We start from the raw sequence: 22,231 nt of genomic DNA, 5'->3' as shown, positions 1-22,231 counted from the left end.
ACCCTTAACTCTGACGCCCTTAGAGAGCGGCCGGCTGCTCCGTTTCCAAGGACGCGCGCGCATCCAACAGCAGGCCGCGAGAGGCGCGACCGGGACTGTGACTCGGGAATCCCGCTCCGCGAGGCACCACCAGACCCGGACTCGGAGCCGCGGGTGCCCGGAGATGAGCATCAATGATTCCCCCCTTATGGTGCGTGGACGGGGAACTGCCCAGCCGCTCCCTCCGGGACTCTCCGCCCCTGGCCTGGTGACCCCCGCGCCTTGCAGCTCTCCTGTTACCTCTCTGACCGCTCGTGCTGCCTCCGCTACCCGCCTTTCGCCGTCCCCGGCCTCTTCAGGCTGCCTTCGTCCCTTCTCGCCTCACTCTCCGTGGCAAGCGCATCCTCTCTAGTGTTCTCTGAGCCCACAGTCATCATCCCCACCCAGTCCTATCCCCGAGCTGCCCCAGACCAAAGCATAAAAACCCAGCTCCATCACCTAGCCATTATCTCCCCTTCCCCTGTGTGTGCCTCTTCTGGGTCCTTCACCTCAGTGGATCGCACCACCATTTGATCCCCCAGCCTTTACTCTTTCCCATACTAATCTCCAGATTCTGTCTATCGGCAGGAAGTATCAGCTCCTAAATGTCTTCTGAGATCACCCACTTTTTATCTCCTAGTCCAGGATCACCACCATCTCCCCTCTGGGCACCTGCAACAGTCCCCTTCCCAACTGGTTTCTCTGCTTCGGCTTTCTTCACCAGCAGTCCCCCACCACCACCGCCTCCACCACCACCGCCACCAACATCCACGACCACCCCAACACACACACACACACACACACACACACACGCCAGAGTGTTTGCAAAAACACACACCTGAGTACATCCCCCACCCACCCACCCACGTGTTCAACGCTTAAAACCATTCCAGCTGCTTCCTATTACCCTCAGGATGGTGTCTGGGCTCTTTCATATGGCCCACAAGGCTGTTCACAATCCAACCACATCTGTCCCCAACCCCGGCACCCACAAACCTTAGGGGAAGTGAGACTTCACTTTGAAATCTCAGCGCCTCTTACGATGTGACCTTTGTCAAGCCACAGCCTCCATGGGCTTCGGCTTCCTTAACTGTGAAGGATATGGAGAGGATAAGGCATAGATGATGGGCGTAAAGCCCTTGGTACACTTCCGCACAGGTGGTTAGCCCACAATAACTTGTACCTCTAAGTACTGGCGCCATGATTCTTATTATCGGTTCACTTTCTTCCCTCTTATTCCCTTCCTAAGGCAAAACCTGAGTTGAACTCCCCATCACATTTGAACCAGAATCTGTGGTTAATTCCAAAACAAACATCTCCAAACTCCTTCCCAAGAAAACTGTATGGAGCTGTTCCTGGGGCTGGGGAGGAATGGGATGAGGTCTGAATATTCTTTCTCTTCTCTTTACAGAATTGGAAGAGGAGAAGGGACTAGGGGAGGGAGCAGGTCAGAACAGACAGAAAAGGGGCTGGGACTATTGCAACTGTGTCTTCCTCCTCGTAGGCTGGGATCATTTATTACAGCCAAGAAAAGTACTTCCACCATGTGCAGCAGGCCGCGGCCGTGGGCCTGGAAAAATTCAGCAATGACCCAGTGCTACAGTTCTTTAAAGCCTATGGAGTCCTCAGGGAAGGTAGGGACTCGTCAGTGTTGCCTTCTGACCTCAGGCACTAGCCCAGCACTAATGTGCTGGCTCCACCTGGATGCCTACTTCTACCCCAATCATGTTCCCATGGAAAAAGTCTTACACTCAGTAGCTAGATTCCCAGGTTAATCCACAGAATGTAATCCATATCTAGTTGACTTTTGAGACCTCAGAGACCTCACTACCCCTGCTCTGCACCTCAGTCTCCCTATCTGTAAAATGAGTTGGGGGAAAGATGACTGCAAGATTGTTGAACCAATCCCAGGCTTGGAAACTGAGAGCCAGTAGTGCAGAAAAAGGAGGAAGTGGTAGGTGTGGCCACAGGCAGGTGTGGGACAGGAGCAGGGAGAGAAGTGGGGCCCATGGAGGTGCGACTCACTGACATTTAGAAGGTCGTCCTGGGCGGGGGGCCAGCTGAGCTGCCCATGGCCAATGTCAGTGGACATGGAAGGATAAATATAGCTGAGCAGCTAGCTGGGAATGCACAGAGGTCCTTCTTCAGAACCAACCTACAGGAATCCTTGTGCATACTCCTGGACCATGGCGCCAGCAGCCCTTTCAGGAAGCTTCAGTCTTCGGGGAACTTGGGCCACTAGTGACCTTTTGGACCAGTTAGTCCAAGTCTTGGGTCAGGTGGTACCAAGCCTTGGGTCAGCCCTGTGTCTGCCATGGAGCCTCCTGCCCTCTGAGCATGGAGCCCCAGAGAATAACCACTTGGGCTGTCTTCACAGAGCGCATCCAGGATGCCATCAGCAGCCTAGAGAGCATCCAGAATCACCCAGATGTGTCCCTGTGCTCCGTCATGGCTCTCATTTATGCTCACAAGTGCTGTGAAACCACCGGTGAGTGCAGCCATGCTCAGCCAGGCCTGGCCCAGTGGGGAAGAGAGAGCCCCACTCCAGAGATATAGCCCCTCTTGGGCTGCAGGAGGTGTGTGCGCCCGAGACTGCAGGTGCTGTGAGGAGTGGGTCCCCTCCCCTCCCCATGGAGACCTCAAAGAAGACCCCATGCCCAGGCCCAACTGAGTGGGAGCCACAGGCAGAAAGCATGACAGTGGGAGGGGTCCTCCTTCCACATCCCAAGAGCTGGGGAGACACCCTGGTTTCCCTTGCCAATATCTTGTCGAGAAAAACCAAGCCAAAATAAAAAATTCTGCCCCTCATCTGCACCTCTCTAGAGTCAGGAAGAGATTCTAAGAAACCACGTACAAACTACAATTTCCTCACCCGGAATGGACTGTGGGCCTGAGGTGGGGGGTTCAGGTTTGATCTGTCTGCCCAGCAAACTGCTGGGCACAGAGGAGAAAAGATAAATCTTAGCCAGCAAACCCAGTTCCAGGGCTGGGCAGCTCCTGTGGCATCACACGGGCCAGTGTTCCTGGTTCCCAGGCCCTGGGCTGTCGTGTAGTCGGCTCCGTGTGTTGAGGGAGGCCCAGAGCGTGGAGAGGCAGGGCCAGACAGACCTCCCCATCCTAACTTGTCCCCTTCCTCCTCTCTCTCGGATCCCAGACCGAGACGCGATTCAGGAACTTGAGAGCAGCCTGAAGGAAATCCGCAAGACAGCCAGCGGGACTGCCCTGTACTATGCCGGCCTCTTCCTGTGGCTCATGGGCCGCCATGACAAGGCCAAGGAATACATTGACCGCACGTTGAAGGTCTCCAGCAGCTCCAGAGAGGTACCAGCCCTGGGCATTTTGGGGGCAACAGCCGAAGAAAGCAGTGTCCAAACACATCCTAAAGCGTGGCCCTTACTCCCATGGAGGGCCCTGGGGCTGGGGGGGGGCCACACCCAGACACCAACGAGACCCATGCTGGCTCAGGGTTTAGACAACTACACACTGGCCTCTGTCCATAGAGTCCGATTGTAGATAGGTTTTATGGCCTGCACTATATATTTTTAAAATCTTGAATTAGTTTGCTGACATTTAGAAATCAGAAGATTTTTACCTAAAAGTCCAGATTTCTTGGTTCTTTTGAAAAACGAGATGAGCTGACTACACCGGGCCTGTATTCCTTCCTTGCAGTGATCTGCTAGGTGTCAGTGGTGGCTCACACAGAAGATCTCATATGCAGTGGATGTCATGTGCTGTAGAATTGTACTCATGGTAGAATTAGAAGCCTCAGTCTAAGCCATGCATCTCAGCAGGGTATATATCACCCCCAGCCCCCCAAGGGGGTGAAAATTGGTTCTTGGAGGAGGGGGTGAAAAAAACCTCACTGTTTGTATATAAAACACAGATATAAACACAGTACATAAATGGTATATCTGTGATATTAAAATTTCTTGGAGGGGGAGGGAATGATTAGGGGAGAAATGACTAAAAAGTCTCCTTAGGAGGGCAGTAATGGAAGAGAATTGAGAAACCTGCTCTAGGCTGTGAGAGATGCTTAAGGGCGGGGTCTTCCAAGCACCCCTGTAACCTTGCCTCCTGGGCCTGGCCTGTGGCACCTGCCAGGCGAGGCGGGATGAAGGCTGAAGGGGAGCCACCAAGGCCCATGAGCTCAGTATGGCCACTTGCCCGCTCAGAGGGCATTCCCGGCTTCCCATGCAGGCTGGGCCCTGTGCTGGTCTAAGAAGTGGAGAGAGCTGGAGTGGCCCTACCCTGGCGCCCTGACCCCAGTGTAAAATAAACACGCAATGACAAGACAGGTGGTAGTGCCTCCATAAGGGGCAAGAGAACCATGGGGGTCATAGGGAGGGCCCCAACCCAGCCTGGAAGGTCAAGGAAAGCCTCCTACAGGAGGGGCCTCCTCGGCTGAGTTTTAAAGACTGGTGGTGGTTAATCAGATGAAGGGACTTGGTTTGGGGGGCGCGTACTGGGAAGGGCATTCCAGACGAAGGAACAAGAGGTATGAAGGCCAGTAGGGAGAGAGCAGGGCTCGCCTGGGATCTGGGAGCAGTGGTGCCCAGCAGGGCCTCAGGGAGTGGAATGACAAAGGGCGGGATGTGGGCAGGAGAGGCAGTCTGGATGGAGGCGATACAGGACCAAGCACTTCATCTTTCCCCTTGTTCTTATGCCAGGGCTACGTGCTCAGAGGCTGGGTGGACCTCAGCTCAGACAAACCCCACACTGTGAAGAAATCCATCAAGTACCTCGAGCATGGCATTCAGGACAACAAAGATGTTCTGGGGCTGATGGGAAAGGTAGGAGGGGCAAGAATGTCCCCACCCAGAGACCTCAGTCTCTAGACCCCCCAGCTGGTGGATGAGGAACAAAGGTCTGGAGAGCATCAGGGACTCAGAACAGCCCCGGGCCTGCTCCAGTCCTCCCTGCTACCTGCCCAGTCCTGAGTTTCCGTTGCCTGTGTGGGGTCTTCTTGGAGGCTAGGCTCCCTCAGCTCTGGCAGGCTTTGTCTCTTTGCCTTTTGTTTTCACCCACTGCCCCTTTTCTATGCATCTTTCTTTCACACTTTCTCATCTAACCTGTTAAATTCACTTAGTTGGCCATAAGAGAAGGGAGATATGTGTTTTGTATTTTCTGACCTTAATTAAATTGTTTCCTTTTTCTGATGTGGCCCTCGTTGAATCAATCTATGATGGAAAAACCATCCTCTTATCCTCTTCTGTTTGTATATCCTTTCTTACAAAATGAATACTTACTCATTAAAAAACCAGAAGTCTAAGAAGGTCAAAAGGTGATTTAAAATGGCATCCTTAGCCCTACCACCCCCGAACAACCCATGTTAACATTTTAGGGCCATGTCTCCGAGTCTTTCTTCTACGCATTGGTTCGGGGTGTGCCTTCGGTGGTTTTCTGGGGAGCAGAGGCCATGAGGTTATCTCACAGGAGGTTTAGCAGGTTATGCCCTTGCGACCAACACTTGTGGAGAAAGTGAAAGAAGCAGGAGGGAGAACTTGGGCTGTGAAGCAGCTCCAGTGAAGGCCTCAGCCGGCTCTGCTTGGAATTATGGAGCTGGGATGGCCCTTCACTGACTCCCTCACTGACAAGATGCTGACTGTGTGACCTGCCCCTCGCGGAGGTGTGTGACCTGGTACCAGGCAGCTCCCTGCAGCCACGGGTGATCCCAGGAGGGAGACTCCCCCGAGAGCTGTCAGCGGCCAACTCCCCTTTTCCTGAAGGAGGTCATGCACAGCACCCACCATGGGGTGGGAGATAGTATGGGTAGTTCATATAGTTGTAATCATAGGGCATCTTACCGTTTGGTCTCTTTTTCTTCATGTAAGGTTATATCATAAGCACGTGTCATTCTGAATGTCTGCGTAAAGCCAGGCCCCTGTTGTGTGGGCCTAATGTAATTTGCCGACCCCGCCTCCTATTGTTTGGATATTGAGATTGTTTCTAGTTATACACTTAGAAAGAGTTCTACAGTGAACACATTTATGCATATATCTTTATTTAGAATAATCCTCCTCTTGTTTTTAATAAGTCTCTTAATGGAGGGTTACTGTAAACTGAAGCCGTCCTTTTGGAGTCCAATTTCAAGCCTTTTGGGAGCATTGCCCTCTGCCCCTCAGGCATCTGTGTCATGACTCACCCAGGAGAGCCTGGTGGCTGGCTGCCTGCAGAGGCCATGACCCCAGCCCGGTGTGCCTTGAGAGCGGAAAAAGCACCGCAGGCTTGCCGTGGGGAGGGGAGGGTTACCTGCAAACCCTAACCGACTCCGAGTTGCTGCACTGGCCCAGTGAGCAGTTTTCAGTGGTGAATTTTAGGAAAGTGAATGGGAAATGATGGGCCATATGTGGAATTGGAAGGTGCCCAGCAACTCCAGCTTCTCCGCTGGGGGTGGGGGGTGGGGAGGCGGGGGGGCCCTCCCATGACCTTGCTCTGTCCGAGGCCTGCTCAGGGATCAGCCATCTCCTGGAGCCCCTGCCTTGTCTCTCAAGGAACCCAAGACGGCTGTGGACCCTGATTTGTCACTCTGAGTGATGGATCCTGCCCACATGTCAGGCTCTGCTCCTGTCCTGGTGGGGACCCTGACACCCCTCCATCCTTCATGGGCACCAGTGGGACTCTTTTCTTTGGCTTTCGACAGGCAACGTACTTCATGATGCTGCAGAACTACTCGGGGGCCCTGGAGGTGGTGAACCAGATCACCGTCGCCTGGGGCAGTTTCCTGCCGGCCTTGGTCCTAAAGATGCGGCTGTTCTTGGCTCGGCAGGACTGGGAGCAGACGGTAGAAACGGGACACAGGTGAGGAGCGGGGCCAACCTGCCATTTCCTTCCTTTGCTAGCCAAGGGGGCTAATCGTTCCCATTTTACACAGAGGCGAGATGGGAGCTGCTGTGTACTTGATGGAGTAAGACACAAAAGTCAGTATTGTCAACAGGAGTTATGAATAGTGACATTATGACATTGGGGGTGGAGGAGGAGAGGGAGGATGGACGTGAACTAGACACTTACCCGTCATAGCAGGAAGCCGACAGCAGAGACCTGCAGTGGAATCAAGAAATAGGCCTGTCAAGAGGTCTAAGCATAGTGTTTAGGAGAGAGATGGAGGGAACTACCAAAGGAACCCAAAGCAACAAGAGTTACAGGGTAAAGAGCAGTTGTCTCTGAGGAGTGGTGGGGAGGGGAGAGTAAAGGGAGAAAGGGACTATTGTATTAGTTACTTTTAAAAACTGTGAGTGTGATATGCGTTAATAAAAACTTCAGGGGACAAAGGTCATTGTTGCCTGAGAGAAGACTTTAGTAGCAAGCTGAGTGCATCCGGAAGACAGCCTAGGGTTCAGGAGTTATGTGGTCTGTGGAAGCCAGACGCCAAGTATAGGGTGATCCTGAAGCACTTTCACTGTGAATAGAGATAAAGATGGCTTCAGGGGAGGGATGTTTGATGGAGGGTTTTGTAGAATGGAATTTTCTAGATAACTGAAGCTTATCTCTTTAACCTCTAACGCTTTAACTATTTTTATCACAGTAATCCTAAAACGTACAGTACCAATTTTCTTCCTAAAAAGAGTTAGTGGACTATGTTTTTTTCTGAGTGACCATGAGTCACCACTACAAGTTTTTACTAAGTTGTGTGTGGGAAAAATAAAACAAAACACAAACATACCTCTTCCTTCCCTGTGGAGGGATGATAACTCCTCTGATGATAGCTGGAATTTGAGTCTCAGAAAGAGGCGCTGGTAGGAAACTGAAAGTGATTCCAGCCTGTGCCAGTCCTGGGCAGGTCCTCAGCAGCTCTCTCTCACAGTTGACACCTGGCCGGTGTCCTTGGCAGGAGCTGGGTCAAGAGCTTGCTTTGGAGGCTCTGCCTTGGGCCCACAGGATACCTGGAAACACCTGGCTGAAGGCCTCAACCTTGAGTGTATGCGGCCTCCCTGCCCAGGCCCTGCCGCATCCACTTGCAGGGAGATGGTGTTTGGTGCCAGTGGGTTGAGTCCAACACCCGACACCTTCCCTCATGGAGGGTTTCCCAGCTCATAGAGTTCCCCCATTGCTCTTTAATTTTCTTTTTTTTCTGGCCACACCACACGGCATGCAGGATCTTAGTTCCCTAACCAGGGATCAAAACCACGCCCCCTGCAATGGAAGCGCGGCGTCCTAACCACTGGACTGCCAGGGAAGCCCCTCCCGCATTGCTTTTTTTTTTTTTTTACATCTTTATTGGAGTATAATTGCCTTACAATGGTGTGTTAGTTTCTGCTTTATAACAAAGTGAGTCAGTTATACATATCCCCATTGCTCTTTAAATCTCTGCTCTCTTTTCAGCCCTAAAAATTGTTTATTTTTTCCTTCTCTCTTATTTTTCTCCACTGATACTAAAATAATTTGTCTCTTTCATTTAAAGAACCAGCTTTGAGTTTTGTTGATGCTATTATCTTTGTTTCCTAATTTATTAATTTCTGCTCTTTATTATTTTCTGCCAACTACCTCCTGTGGAGTTACTCTGTTGTTATTGTCTGACTCTTGAGTTGGATGCCTGGCCATTCTCAATCTTCTTTTAGAAGATAAGCATTTAAGTCTATGAATGTCCCTAGAGGTACCATTTAACAGTATCTACACATTTGGATACTTCAGTAGTATCTTCAGTATCTTTTGTTTCTAAGAATTTTCTAACATTCGTTCTGATTCTTTTTTAGTCCATACATCTTTTAAAAGTTTTTTTTCATTTCCAAATTACGAGGTTCACAGTGCCTTCAACTTCATCATAAATGCTTAGAAGTCTTCGACTGTTGACTGTGCCCAATCGTGTTGGAATTTTCTATGTCATTTAGAGTAACCGTCAATTAAGCAGAAGGGCCATTCCCTGAGCAGGCTGAAAAATATGAAATTTCCTGTAAAGAAATAGAATATTGGGACTTCCCTGGCGGTCCAGTGTTTAAGACTCCATGCTCCCAGTGCAGGGGGCATGGGTTCAATCCCTGACTGGGGAACTAAGATCCTGCATGCCACTCGGTGTGGCCAAAAAAGAAAAGAAAAGAAAAGAAACAGAATATAGAAAACTCCACAATATGATCAGGAGCTGCATCTTCCCAAGGACATATGATGGAAACCAAGGTTCCTTTCCATCTTACAGCTGCAGACTGCCCCCCAAGCACCTCTCTGGCCCCCCCGGACCTTGGTACCACGGTCATACCTGTGCTATTTGGGACATAATGGGCTTCTGTCACAAAGACACCCCCAAATATGTGACTTAAATAACATAAGATGTTATTCCTCTCTCAGGGAAAAGTTTGGGTGGTGGGCCAGGGCTAGGATGACAGCTTAACTCTGTAGGGTCCCAGGCCCCTTCTCTCTCATTGCTGTCCTGTTCCTAAGATGTTGCTCACATGGTCCACATTCCAACCAGCAGGAAGGAGGAAAGAGAAGAAATGGAAGGCATGCTGTAGGGGCACCACTGGATATATCCTGGGCACTTCTGCTTGCATCCTATTGGGCAGAAATTAATCACATGGTCACTCCTGAGCTGCAAAGGGGGGCTGGGAAATGTAGTCTTTTGTGGTAGCCCCGTGCCCCAACAGTTTGGGGGTTCTATTATTAAAAGGAGAAGGGGAGAATGGATGTTAGGAGACAATCAGAAGTTGCCACCACACTTTCCTAGCCTTGCCTCTGAACATTCTCAATTCACGTGGCTCCTCTTCCTATTTCAGAATCCTAGAAAAAGATGAAAGCAATATTGATGCCTGCCAAATTCTAGCTGTGCATGAGCTTGCAAGAGAAGGAAACATAACCACAGTAAGTTCTTTCAAGACTCAGAAGTTACGCCTTGAAACCAACACAGCCAACGAGGGACCCCTCACAGCACCTCCACCCCCAAGGCATTGGAGGGGGCTCCCTGGGTCTCAGCTCCCTGCCCCCTCCTCCATACTCCCTGCCAGGGAGGTCTGCTCTGGTCTGGTCTTTGAGCCACACAGTTCCAAAGGCCAGCAGTGAGGCTAACTCTGGTTCTGCCACATGTTCCCTGTGTGACCCTGGGCAGGTGTCTCCACCTGAATGAGCCCCAGGATGCTCATCTGTAAAATGGAGATAATTCCACCCACTCCGTGAGCTTGTTATAAGGACTAAGATGACAGGTGGGACAACTGGGAACAGTGCCCGGTGTACTACAATAATTTGCTCCATGTTACCTGATAGAAGTCATGGTTGTGGGGGGTTTGTTTGTTTGGGGTTTTCTTGTTTGTTTTTTTGCCACACCACACGACTTGCAGGATCTTAGTTCCATGACCGGGGATAGAACCCAGGCCCACGGCAGTGAAAGTGCTGAGTACTAACCACTGAACCACCAGGGAATTCCCCACAGTTGTGTTTCATATTTCAGGAAATGCCTTTTTTTAGGGAATGGTTGGAATTGCTCAGGTATTGACAGTACCAGGCAGTACCTGGCCCCAGACTTGCTCCTAAGCCTTGTAGTTTTCCAAAGAAACCCCAAAGAGCCCTCACATCCAATCAGAAGCACCTAGAATTCTTAATGAAAACCTCCATGCCCAGACAGCTTCTTATTTTCAAAAAGAGTTTGTGTATTCAGCTAAAACCCTGCCTTCTGAATAAAGACATTGCCTCTGCAGGGAGTGTGACAAATCAAGAGGCTGTAAGGGGTCATGGTGGGAAGAGGAAGTTTCTGGTTCCATCTGGCCAGCTCTGAAATTACGGATTTTGTGGGGTGAGGTGAGGTGGAGGGCACCGTTCGTATTTGGGAGGAACCCTCAAAAAGGGCTCTACCACTGTCCCTGGGTCAGAACAAGAGAACAGGCATGTCCTCCGCTCCCTGAGACCCCAGAGCCCTGGGCAGGCCTTCCTAAGGCCTGGCCTGAAGGTTAGGCGCAAGGGCAATTAGCATTTAATTCTTCTCCTTCATTCCCACCTCAAACTCTGGGATCTGCCCCTCGCCCCAGCTCAGGCTGCCCAGTTCTTGTTTTGCAGAAAAGATCCACCCTACCCCGGGCTTCTCTTCTGGCACTTCTTTGCAGCTGGGGACTAAAAACTCCCTACTCCCACATAAGAGAGTGGGCAGAAGAGTCCATTGGAAAGAACACAGGCTTTGGAGTCAGTCAGCCACCTCGTTGGCTGGGTAGCCTTGAGAAAATGACCTAACCTTTCTGACCCTTTATCTGCTGGACTGAAAAATTCGGGTATCTATAGTTACACTGACTTACAGGGTCGTTGGGAGCATTCACTGGAATGACAGAGAAGAGCCAATGTGGTGACTCACGTCAAAATGGAGCAGGGGTTTGGGGCCAGGGACCTGCCCTGACCATTTGCTCCTGGGCCAGCCCAGGTGGTTTGCTGCCAGCCTGGTGGGCTGTGATGTGGGCACCATGACAGGTGGCTCCTGGCCCTGCCTGGGGGTGTCCCAAAGGGCAGCTGCTTTTCACAGATTCATGAACAAAGCAGCAGTGCCAGCTCTGGGATGAACAATGTTCCTGAAAGCTCTGCCAATGAGGCTCCGAAGTAATACTGAAGCCTGGGCCCACCCAAGGCCAATTAACTCTGAATCTCTGGGGCTGGCTTGGGGGCCTGGGTGTTTTTAAGATCTCCCAGCTGGTGTTCATGGGCAGCCACAGTTGAGAACCTCTGCCCGACTCCCCTTTTATATACTGCCTTTGACATTGTGTTTTGTTCTTGTAGGCTGCCGAGCGTGTTAGAAATCTGATTAAGGCGCTGGAAACAAGAGAGCCCCAAAATCCAAGCCTGCATCTTAAAAAAATTCTTGTGGTGGGCAGACTGGTAAGAAGGTGCTCCCTGGTTTCTGAATGAGTGCTTCTTGTTATGTTCCCCAGGGGAGACCTGTGCTCCCTGGAAGCTCCCTGAGGACCCTGCCCCTCCCCTCTCTGGCTTAAACTTGGCCTCTCAGGCTGGTGGCCCAGACCCCGGGGCCACTGCCTGCCTCCAGCCAATCACTGAATTGTGGGCTCTGTAGCCTGCACCTACATGTCCTTCAAAGATGCTATGAAGATCACGGAGGTGAGGTCTAGAAGTGCTTTCAGAGAGGGAGGCGCCCTGTTTGGGGAAAGAGGGCAGTGGCACAGCTGTGGTACAGCAGAGCAACGCCCAGCTCTAACCTCAGGGTGCTGGAGCACCGGACTCCCATATCCTTTCTGTGGAAGAGACCTGGTGAGGCTGGCCTGCCTAGGCCTCTCTGATGCCAGGCAAGGTGCAAACAGACCAGGCTGCCAAACAATCTGTCTGTGTCAGACCCTTGAGCCCCAGAGCCAGATTTACTAGAAGGAATTGCCATAAGAACAGGGGCAGCTCTGGGGAGTCGAATGCCACTGGGATACCCTCTTGTCCTCCACAACTATGTCTGATTCTCTCTGCCTCATTCTCCACGTGTGGCAGGGAAAGTGGCTGCTCGCAGCCTTCAGAGCCACTTTCCATCAGTGGGACACAAAGAGTTTCTCTCATGCAACTTCAATTTGTGAAAAACCTCCTGGTGACTCGTTGGACCAATGACTGTGGCCAGACAGGGGCTGGGTCCCTCAGAGGGCCTGCGGCTGGAGGCGGGTTCCACAGATGTGGCCAGCGGGGGGTTCTTTGGGAGGTGGACAGCTACCCAGACCCAGCTGCCTGGACACAGGGTACCTCTTTGGCTCTCCTGAGCACCCCCTAGTCCCACCAGAGTGACACGGCCGTGCTCAGACAGGCTGGCCTGACTGATTTCCCCATTCCCGTGTCTGTGCCTTGCAGTCTGGGAGGCACCAGGCGATTCTGCAGCTGGTGTGTAGCTTCCTCGAGCGAACCTTCATGGCCACATCCTCCTACGCCCACGTGGCCACAGAGCTGGGCTACCTCTTTATCCTGCAGGACCAAGTGAAGGAGGCATCTCTGTGGTACTCGGAGGCAATGAAATTGGACGAGAGCAGCATGGCTGCCTTGACTGGTCTGTGCAGGCGGGGCAGGGCGAGGGGTGGTAGGGCGGGGGCTGGGAGCCAAGCAGGGTGGCCGCCGTGGGTCCAGAAGAGAGTGGGCTGGGAAGCATTCTCCCCAGGGTGTGTGTGAGTTTGGGGCTGCGTTGTATGATGGGGTGCCTGTCCACGAATCTACAAGTATAGATGTAAGAGGAACAGGAATTCTCGAAAGTGATCAAAGCCATTCTGATCTACAGCCGACCTCCAATAGCCATACCCAGCCCATTACGCTCAGTCAGCCCTGCCTCCTCTCAGGCCTCACCAGGCCAGTGTGGGAGAAGGTTCTACTGCCAGAGCACCCCTCCCCAAAGCCTCTAGCCTCACCTCTGTAGACCCTCCCTCTTCAGGCCACTGAGCTGAAAGGCCACCAGAGTGAGCAGTTTTGAGAGTTTTACTTCCCTGTCTGTCCCAGTGCTTCCCTCCGGCTTTATCTAAATGTCAAATGAATTTTCCGGAGCCCGATTTTCATTTTTACACAAAGCCCTCAAATCGGTGGTATCTGGTGAATCCTTAAGCAGCAGTGTTTGATCTTAGTGGGGGCAGCCTCATGACCAGTGCTCCAGACAGGCTGGCTTCTTGCCCTGGCTCTGAGGAGTTGTAGGCAAGTCACTTCTGTCTACACTCCAGGCTCCTCATCTGTGCGGCACAATCAAAAAAGCAATCCAAGTGACTGGTCTTGATTTCTGGTTCAATACGTCAGGCTGACTCATCCGTCATCGCCTCTTCCTCCCTCCCCAAATCCCACAAAAGTCATGGGTGACCTTTTAAAAAGATAATGAGTCCCTGTAGCAGCCCCAGAAACAGGGAAAGGTGCCTTAGGTGGACCAGGAACTTTGAAGGACTTCTCATTTTCAGAAGATATAAAGCAGATTGCATCCAACAAATGGAAACTCCAAGCAGGTCTAGAAACCCATAAGCCAACATGGGTTGAGGCAGCTAAAGAAATGAGTAGATCAGCTTTCCCCAAAGGGCTCCAGGAAAAAGAAAATTTTAAAAACATAAGCTCAGGGTCCCCAGAGGCTGGGAGCAAAACATGCCATAGGGTAGTCATTGAGATAACAGGAGGGTTATTGAGAGCCAGAGAATGGGATCAGGGAGGGTCTTACCAGGTGGTGGGGTAGGAGGGAGCAAAACAGAGCCCCCCCCCATGACATCCCACCACCATCAGGGACATGAAGGACCAAAAGACTTGGATGCCCGGCACATAGGCAAATCCCCCGAAATGTTCCTCCAACAGGCTGAGTCCTTCCCCACTTCCTCATTCAAGGGAGATCCCCAGCCGATCAGCCAAAAGGGAAGTCCATACACTCCAGCCCAGGCCGAGCCCACTCTTGTGTGTCCTGGATTCATCCATCTTATCTGGCCCGTCTGGGAAAATCAGTGACCCTAACAATTTGGGAAATCTGCCCCAGATGCTAATACTCATCACTCTTGTCCATTTATAAATCTACTAGAAGTTTGAAAAAGGGACCAGGTGGAACATGCAAAGCAGTGCCCATCTGAGGAGCAAAGTTAAGGCCAGATACAAAAAAGGCTTTTTCCCCCAAACCCCTCCCATGTTGGCTGGCTCTAGAGGGTATTATGTCAGTAAGTAAAGAACATGCTACTAGGAAAAAATACAGAGAACAAAAAAGAGTTGCTGAAAATTTAACATATGATTATTGCAAAGTAAAAAATTCCATAGATGAGCCAAATAGTGGGATGGATATAATTGAAAACCAAGTTGGTAATTAGGAAGACAGAAATAATTGCACCAAAATGGCCAAGGACTATCTTGTAAAAGAAGAATAGTAGGAAGAGAAGGGATTTGTCCTCCCAATATCAAAACATGTCTCAAAACAAGAGTAGTTAAGTCTGGACTTCCTTGGTGGTGCAGTGGTTAAGAATCCGCCTGCCAATACAGGGGACACAGGTTTGAGCCCTGGTCCAGGAAGATCCCTCATGCCGCAGAGCAACAAAGCCCGAGCACCACAGCTACTGAGCCTGCACTCTAGAGTCTGCGAGCCATAACTACTAAGCCCATGCGCCACAGCTACTGAAACCCGCGCGCTCTAGGGCCCAAGTTCCACAACTGCTGAGCCCGCATGCTGTAACTACTGAAGCCTGTGCACCTACAGCCCGTGCTCCACAACAAGAGAAGCCACCACAATGAGAAGCCCGTGCACTGCAACAAAGAGTAGCCCCTGCTCACCGCAATTAGAGAAAGCCCACGCACAGCAATGAAGACCCAACATAGCAATAAATAAATACTAAATGCTTTTTAAAAAAAAAGTAGTGGAAGACCCAACGTAGCAATAGATAAATATTAAATGCTTTTTTTAAAAAAAGTAGTTACGTCAGTTTGAGGCCAACACTGGAATAAACAAATAGATAAATGGGATAGAAACAGGTCTTATGATATAAATGACATTTCAAACCCATAGAGTTTCAATAACTTGTGATTGGACACCTGACTCTCCATTATGAAAAAAATAAAGGTAAATACCCATCTCACACTGTCCTCAAAAATAAATTCCAGATGAGTTAGGTATTTAAACATAAAAATTAAATTGGACTTGGGTTTCCTGGGGGATGCTAAGCCTAACCACAAACTCAGAAGCTGTAAAGGAAAATATTTGACCAATTTGACTACGTAAAAACTTAAAACTAATGGATGGCAAAAGGCACAATAAAATAGTTAAAAGGTAAAAGGCAAACTAATGGAAAATGTAACAAAGACTATATATAAAGAGAATATAAATATATAAAGAGAAAAAAAATATATATATAGAGAGAGAGAGAAGTCCATCCAAAGAAAAACAGGCAAAAGCTATCAGGAGGAAATTCACAATAGAAAAGACCATTAAATATATAAAAAGATGTTCATTCTCCCTAAAAAAATTTTTTATATGTGAATTAAAATGAATTACTGTTCACTCTTTAACCTGGTAAAGAGTGAAGCATGTTTGTGAGGTTGTGAGGAAAGAAAGAACACTTTCAAATTCTTGGCAGGAATGTTAATTCAGATATCCTTGGAGGACAAGTTGGCCTTATCTATCAATGTTTTAGATATGCGTGCCCTTTGACCCATCAGCTCTACTTCAGGAATTAGAACACACACAAATGTAGACCATGGCACTGTAATATTTAAACACTGAAAACAAACTAAATGTGAAATGAGGAGTCCTTCAGTAGGGCAGTAGTTAAATAAACGGTTACATCCACAGTGGAATATTATGTCATGATTAAAGGGAATGGGGTAGATTTGTATGAACTGATGGGAAAACATGGTATACGCTAATAACATATAAATGCTTCAAAAGATGTTTGGAGGCGTATACCCCAAACTGTTCATGTCGGTTCTTTCTAGAGAGAGACACAGCCAGAACATGAGCTAGGGATGTTTTCCTTGCCTTATGATATGAATTCTTTACCATGAGTATGTGCCACTCTAAGTTTGTGAAGATGTCGGAAAGGGCCCCTGCCATCCACTCTCCCGTCCCTGCCTCTGGACTGCTGGACTGCTGGCTCTGCTGCAGAGCTGGCTGCTCATCCTAGTTTTGCCCCATCCCAGGGGTCATCTGGTGCCAGATCTTAGACGGCTACCTGGAAGAGGCTGAGCATCAGCTGGAATTCCTGAAGGAGGTGCAGCAGTCCCTTGGGAAGTCCGAGGTCAGAGCTCTCTGGGCGCTGGGGTTGCTCCAGGATCGTGCCCCCCGCCCCGCCTTCCTCCCACCCCCAGTTTCCAGTAAAGCACCCAAGACAGCCCGGGCTTCTGGCAACTCTGCGCAGAGGGTGTTGCTTCCAAGACCTGGGCCTGCCTCCCACAGGTGCTGGTTTTCCTCCAAGCCCTCCTGGCTTCCAAGAAGCACAAGGGAGAGCAGGAGGCCGCGGCACTGCTGAAGGAAGCGGCTGAGCTGCACTTCTCCAGCACGCAGGCCCTCCCCCTGAGCACCGAGTACTTTGAAAGGCTTGACCCCCTCTTCCTGGTCTGCATCGCCAAGGAGTACTTGGTCTTCTGCCCCAAGCAGGTTAGAGGAGAGTGCATCTTCATGGCGGCGGAGTGGGAGCGGGGTTGGTCCTGAGGACAGGTCTGGACGGAGGCAGGACCTACCTGGCAAGTCACCAGGGTGCTTGAGCCTCTGGCAGTTGGGGAGCCCAGCGCTTTTCACACTTGCACGTGCAGCGCACCAGTCAGCCAGGGAGTGGGGCACAAGCCCTGCATCTCCCAGGTGATGCCGATGCTGCTGGTCCAGGTACCGCACTTGGAGGAGCAGGGCACTGGCCCCTGTGTCTGCATTTATCCTAGAGAAGAACTGGGCTCCCTTTTTGCCAGACGTCTTTTAAGAAGTATGTTGGTCTTTTCTTGTTTGTCTGGCTTTCCCAGACAGTCAAGATTCCTTGTGGGCAAGGATCATATCTCATACGCCTTAATATCCCCCCAATGCCTTGTAATGTCATTCCACAAATATTTATTGAAGGCACTACCATGTGCCAGATGCCGTGCTAGGTAGGGGGGATGAAACAGTGAACAAAAGGAAGTCCCCATTCTCGGGAGCTGATGCTCTTGCACTAGGTGGTACAGAGTGGATGGTATATACATGTGGAAAAAAGTAAAACACTGCGAGAGTGTTTTCTGAGCACTCCAGGAGTCTCCGTTGGAATAGGGCAAACCGCACAGCCAGACCCCCGTGTTCCTACAGCCCCGGTCGCCAGGCCAGATTGTGTCTCCTCTTCTTAAACAAGTCTCTGTGATCTTGAATCCTGTAGTCAAGGCAGCACCAGCCCTGATCGACCCGCTGTATTTGATGGCCCAGGTCAAGTATCTCTCAGGTGAGCCTGTGGGTCCTCATGGCCGGCGGGGCCCCTGGGTGAGTGTCCGCAGGCTCCCGGCCTGGGGTAGTCCACACACACAGACCCTCAGGAGGCGGGCCCACTCCTTCCAGCCTCTAACCCCCAGACACCTTCCTGACTCCTCACCAGCAGGGGTCTCTCCAACCCGCCCTTTTGCTGATAGCTTACTTCAGCAGTCCCCAACCCTTTTGGCACCAGGGACCAGTTTCGTGGAAGACAATTTTTCTTCCACGAAGAAGCGGGGTGTGTCGGGGGTGATGGTTCAGGCGGTACCGCGAGCGATGGGGAGCGGCTGAGGATGCTTTGCTCGCTGGCCCGCCGCTCACCTCCTGCTGTGCGGCCTGGCTCCTAACAGGCCGCGTCCATGGCCCAGGGGTTGGGGACCCCTGGTTTACTTGATCTGTGCCAGGTAATAGTCACTGAACTTGATTACATGCTGGTACTGCTCTGATCCTGGGGGACAGCAGTACTCAAAACAGGCAAAAATTCCACCACGGAGTTTGTGTTCTAGTGAGGGGACTTGGACAGTAAATGTAGTATTGTTGTTACGGCACGATTGTGCAATGGAGAAAATGAAAGCCGGGGAGGGCGTGCGGGGGTGCCAGGGTTGCAGTTTTTAAAAGGTGGTCAGGAAGGCCTTGTGAGGAGGGGAGACCCTGTACCATTAGACTTTCAGAGCCTCCAGCAGCCAGAACAGTCCCCGTCCATCCTGTCCCATCTCAAGGCCGAGATTCTGGAGGGAGAGGGAAAGGGGGAGAACCCTCCGTGGGGGCCTGTTGTCCTCTCCGAAGTCCTTGCTCCCTTCAGCCTTTCACCCCCGTCTGCCAAAGGCTCCAGAATGCCGTGGCGTGCCTGTGTCCTCTGGCTCTGCATTGTGTGGGTTACACTCTGTCCAGAGCTCCCCGGTCTTCATCCTCGGCCCTCCTAGTGTTCATCCGGCTGCCAGGTTTGCCCACTTCTTGAAGGTCTCCTGGGTACAAGGGGAGGGCAGAAACTGCCCCCATCCCGACATACACACAGTGGTGCTGGCAGCTGCCAGCACCTTTAGGGACAAAGCAAGGTCTCCAGCTGCTTAGGTTGTCATGGTGACATCTTCACATTTCTGCAGCACAAGGGAAGGAGCAGGGAGTTTGGGACTCAGAAGCAGGTGTTCCCCACCAGCTGGTGATGGACCCCAAGCAGGAGCTGTTGAGGGACCTGGCTGCAGAGGGAGGAGGGCTGTCCCACCAGCTCACTGTACCCCATTCCTGGGCTGCCACTGCCACCTGCTTAGGGCCAGCCTGGCTGCAGGGAGGCCTCTTAGCCTCAACGTGCCAAGGCATTCAGAGCTCAGCCTCAGGAGCCGATAGGCCTGGATTTAAATACTGACTTTGTCCCTTCCAAGCTGAGTGACTTATATCACTGAAGTTTCAGTCCTGCATCATAATACCAACCTTGCAGGGCTGGGCAGACATTAAACCAGCCTTTCTAAAGTGCTCTGCCTATGTTGGTGCAGAGCAGGTGCTTCTTAAGTTGTGGCTATTATGGTTGCTGTTATTACTAGATTTTGTTCTGCTCTTAGGTGTGGGAATCGAGAGTTCAGTGTTCCCCTGAGCTTCCAGAGGGAGCAGTGAAGTAACTTAGCCATCTCCCTGAGGGTACAGAGAGAAGGGAGGTGTCACACCAAGGCTTGAATTTCCTGGCTTTTGTCTGGGTCAAGGCAAAAACTGTAGTTCTAATTTTAGGAAGAAACCTCTGAGTCAAGCAGAACAGAACTGGGTAAAATGCCCTATTGGGTGTTTCTGGGTAACAGGACGTGTAAAATTCCTTCTGCCTTTACATAATGGGTCCTGAGAGTCCCAAGGATCCCTGGATGTAGACATTTGTTTATTATTTCTAGGAGAGTTAGAGAATGCCCAGAGCACCCTGCAGCGTTGCCTGGAGCTGGACCCCACCTCCGTGGACGCCTACCTCCTCATGTCTCAGATCTACCTGGCTCAGGGCAACTTTGCCATGTGCTCCCACTGCCTGGAGCTGGGCGTCAGCTACAACTTCCAGGTGGGGGTCCCCTATGCCCTGTCACCTGCTCAGCATCCCACAGCCCAGCTAGCATCAGCCCCCACTTGGTTCAGGAGAGTAGCCTCAGGAGCTGCCTGCATCCCTCAGCCCCTTCTGCTGGCCCAAAGGCAGGAGCAGGCTCAGTGGGCTCCTGTGGCCTTCTCCCCTCTGGAAGCTGGAGCCCCACACTTTGCTTATGCTCCTCTAGGTCCGAGACCACCCCCTCTACCACTTCATCAAGGCCAGGGCCCTCAACAAGTCTGGAGACTACCCAGAAGCCATAAAGGCACTGAAGATGATCATAAAATTACCAATTCTGAAGATGGAAGAAAGCAAGAAGTTCCATGGGCCCTCTGTGCGGCCCAGCGAGCGGGTATCCATCTTACTGGAATTGGCAGATGCCCTCCGGATGAATGGGGAGCTGGTAAGAAATGTGCTTCTCTCTCCCCTTGGTTCTGGGGCATGCTGGAGGTCCAGGGTAGGCCTGGGAACAAGGCTCTTTGATTCTGGCTGATGTCTCCTGGTGCTTTATTTGAGCCTTTATTCATTTGGGAGCATCCCTCTCCCTTACCTAAAAGGCTTCAGTGGCTCCCATTGCCCTCAAGATAAACTCCAAACCCTACTGAGTCCTGCATGATCTGTCACCTGCCTACATCACTGTCCCTATAAGGATCTGGGAGGTGGAGCACACAGGCCCACCAGGGCCACCACAGGTGGTTGTGCAGGTTGGGCAATGCACAGCTCCAGTAGATGCCAGTTACATCCCCTTGAAGTTTTGCAGTGTACAACCTGCTCAACTGTATGAGGCAGCCCTGGGACCTTGGAAGGTCTGGCTGGGCAAAGGCAGGAAGCACTAAAATGGGCAAAGAGAGTAACTTTGTTAGAATAATCAAGGGTACATATACAATGAAGATATAATTCAAATAGACCTTTATGTGCCCAATACCATAACGTTAAAATATCTTTGACTGAAAGCAGGAAGGTACAAGGAGAGGCGTCCATAGGAAGGAATCACCAACAGACTTTGAGGTGCTCGGGAACAAGTTCTTACAGTCAGGGGTTTCGTGCCCCTCAGCTGGCCCTGCCCTCCAGGAACAGTGGCCCTGGATGCCGAGGGGCTCTCTCTCCTTCCTGCTGCTCTGAGGTGGAGGTGGGCCATCCTCTCCTTGGCTTCCAGGAGTGGTGGGTGACAGCAAATGGAGGGTCTGTTGGGTTCCCATGTCTTAGCATGAGGCCACTAAGGTCATGCAGGACACCATCAACGAGTTCAGTGGCACGCCGGAGGAGATCCGCATCACCATTGCCAACGTGGATTTGGCCCTGAGCAAGGGGAACGTAGACCTGGCACTGAGCATTCTGAGGAACATCACACCCAAGCAGCCCTGCTACACGGAGGCCAAGGAGAAGATGGCCAGCATCTACCTGCAGACCCGCAAGGACGTCCACCTCTACATCGGGTGCTACCGGTGAGCCCTGGGCAGTGCACTGACAGCCCCAGCCCCAGTGGCATCTCAGGGAGTGTTTTCTCCAGATTGTCTTCTTCACCCTGGGTCTTCAGAATGTGTCCTCAGAGTGTGTTTGATGGAAGTAGGGAATTTCCCATGGGTTAGGTCAGTCAGACCAGCTTGCGGCTGACTTGTGAGGATACAGGGGTGAATCTGCCCTGAGCCCTGCTTGCCCCCCGTTATGGGTCACATCCTGGTGGGAATCATTTTTCTGCCCCAGCCCCTGGCTCTGCCTGTCCTTGAGGAAATGTTCAGTGACTTAGAGGTACCAACGTGAGTGAAGGAGGATGGAGAGCAGGGATTGGAAGCCCCAAGTTACTGTCTCTACGATTTGACATTGGGACTTCAAGGGTACTGCCCTGGTCCCCTTCCTCAGGCAAAACTCTATCTAGGCAATTCAGGAGGAAGGGGAGGTGATGCCAAGAGCAGTGGGAAGCCAATAAGCAGTGGGGTGACATAGTCACACTGGAGGTTTAGAAAGAACAGGCTGCCTCATGAAGAGGGGCCTGGGGGTTTAGGAGTGGAGGCCAGAGGAGTGGGTGGAAGTGCCGGCTGTGGTCCAGATGACAGATGAGGAGAGGCTGAACTAAGGGAGCTAGCACCATGCCTCATCTGAGCCAATAAGTATTGAGCGATGAATGAATGAGTAAATGAAAGAATGTCAGCCAGAATGAGTGGGAAAGAAGAGGAGATGGATTCAGGAATAGGAAGGATGCACAGGGCTGAGCTAAGGTTTTGGTTACTTTTGCAGGGAGCTCTGTGAACATCTGCCTGGCCCTCACACCAGCCTGCTACTGGGTGATGCTTTCATGAACATTCAGGAGGTGAGTGAAGGTCTCATGACCTCACCAAGTGCCCCCCCAAAAAAACTTACTTCTCCAG

At 51.3% G+C, this 22,231-nt stretch overlaps 1 protein-coding gene across 1 annotated transcript in view; it reads left to right on the top strand.

Annotated features, from left to right (window-relative positions):
• The first annotated feature begins 44 nt into the window (after positions 1 to 44).
• TTC21A (tetratricopeptide repeat domain 21A) overlaps positions 45 to 22,231 on the top strand; it is a 30,156-nt gene continuing 7,969 nt past the window's right edge. Inside the window, exons 1-16 of the mRNA XM_029243404.1 lie at positions 45 to 190; positions 1,523 to 1,652; positions 2,396 to 2,506; positions 3,173 to 3,339; positions 4,686 to 4,808; positions 6,659 to 6,816; positions 9,720 to 9,804; positions 11,695 to 11,793; positions 12,754 to 12,946; positions 16,528 to 16,625; positions 16,784 to 16,984; positions 17,657 to 17,786; positions 19,687 to 19,844; positions 20,053 to 20,268; positions 21,072 to 21,310; positions 22,101 to 22,173. Coding sequence (XP_029099237.1) covers positions 164 to 190; positions 1,523 to 1,652; positions 2,396 to 2,506; positions 3,173 to 3,339; positions 4,686 to 4,808; positions 6,659 to 6,816; positions 9,720 to 9,804; positions 11,695 to 11,793; positions 12,754 to 12,946; positions 16,528 to 16,625; positions 16,784 to 16,984; positions 17,657 to 17,786; positions 19,687 to 19,844; positions 20,053 to 20,268; positions 21,072 to 21,310; positions 22,101 to 22,173 — 2,208 coding nt within the window. The 5' untranslated portion in view covers positions 45 to 163. The remainder of the gene's footprint in view (positions 191 to 1,522; positions 1,653 to 2,395; positions 2,507 to 3,172; positions 3,340 to 4,685; positions 4,809 to 6,658; positions 6,817 to 9,719; positions 9,805 to 11,694; positions 11,794 to 12,753; positions 12,947 to 16,527; positions 16,626 to 16,783; positions 16,985 to 17,656; positions 17,787 to 19,686; positions 19,845 to 20,052; positions 20,269 to 21,071; positions 21,311 to 22,100; positions 22,174 to 22,231) is intronic.

This window comes from Monodon monoceros, unplaced genomic scaffold (assembly GCF_005190385.1).
Source record: "Monodon monoceros isolate NGI ecotype Baffin Bay Population unplaced genomic scaffold, NGI_Narwhal_1 Super_Scaffold_3, whole genome shotgun sequence".
Taxonomy (NCBI): domain Eukaryota; kingdom Metazoa; phylum Chordata; class Mammalia; order Artiodactyla; family Monodontidae; genus Monodon; species Monodon monoceros.
This window is presented reverse-complemented; position numbering and strand designations above follow the sequence as displayed.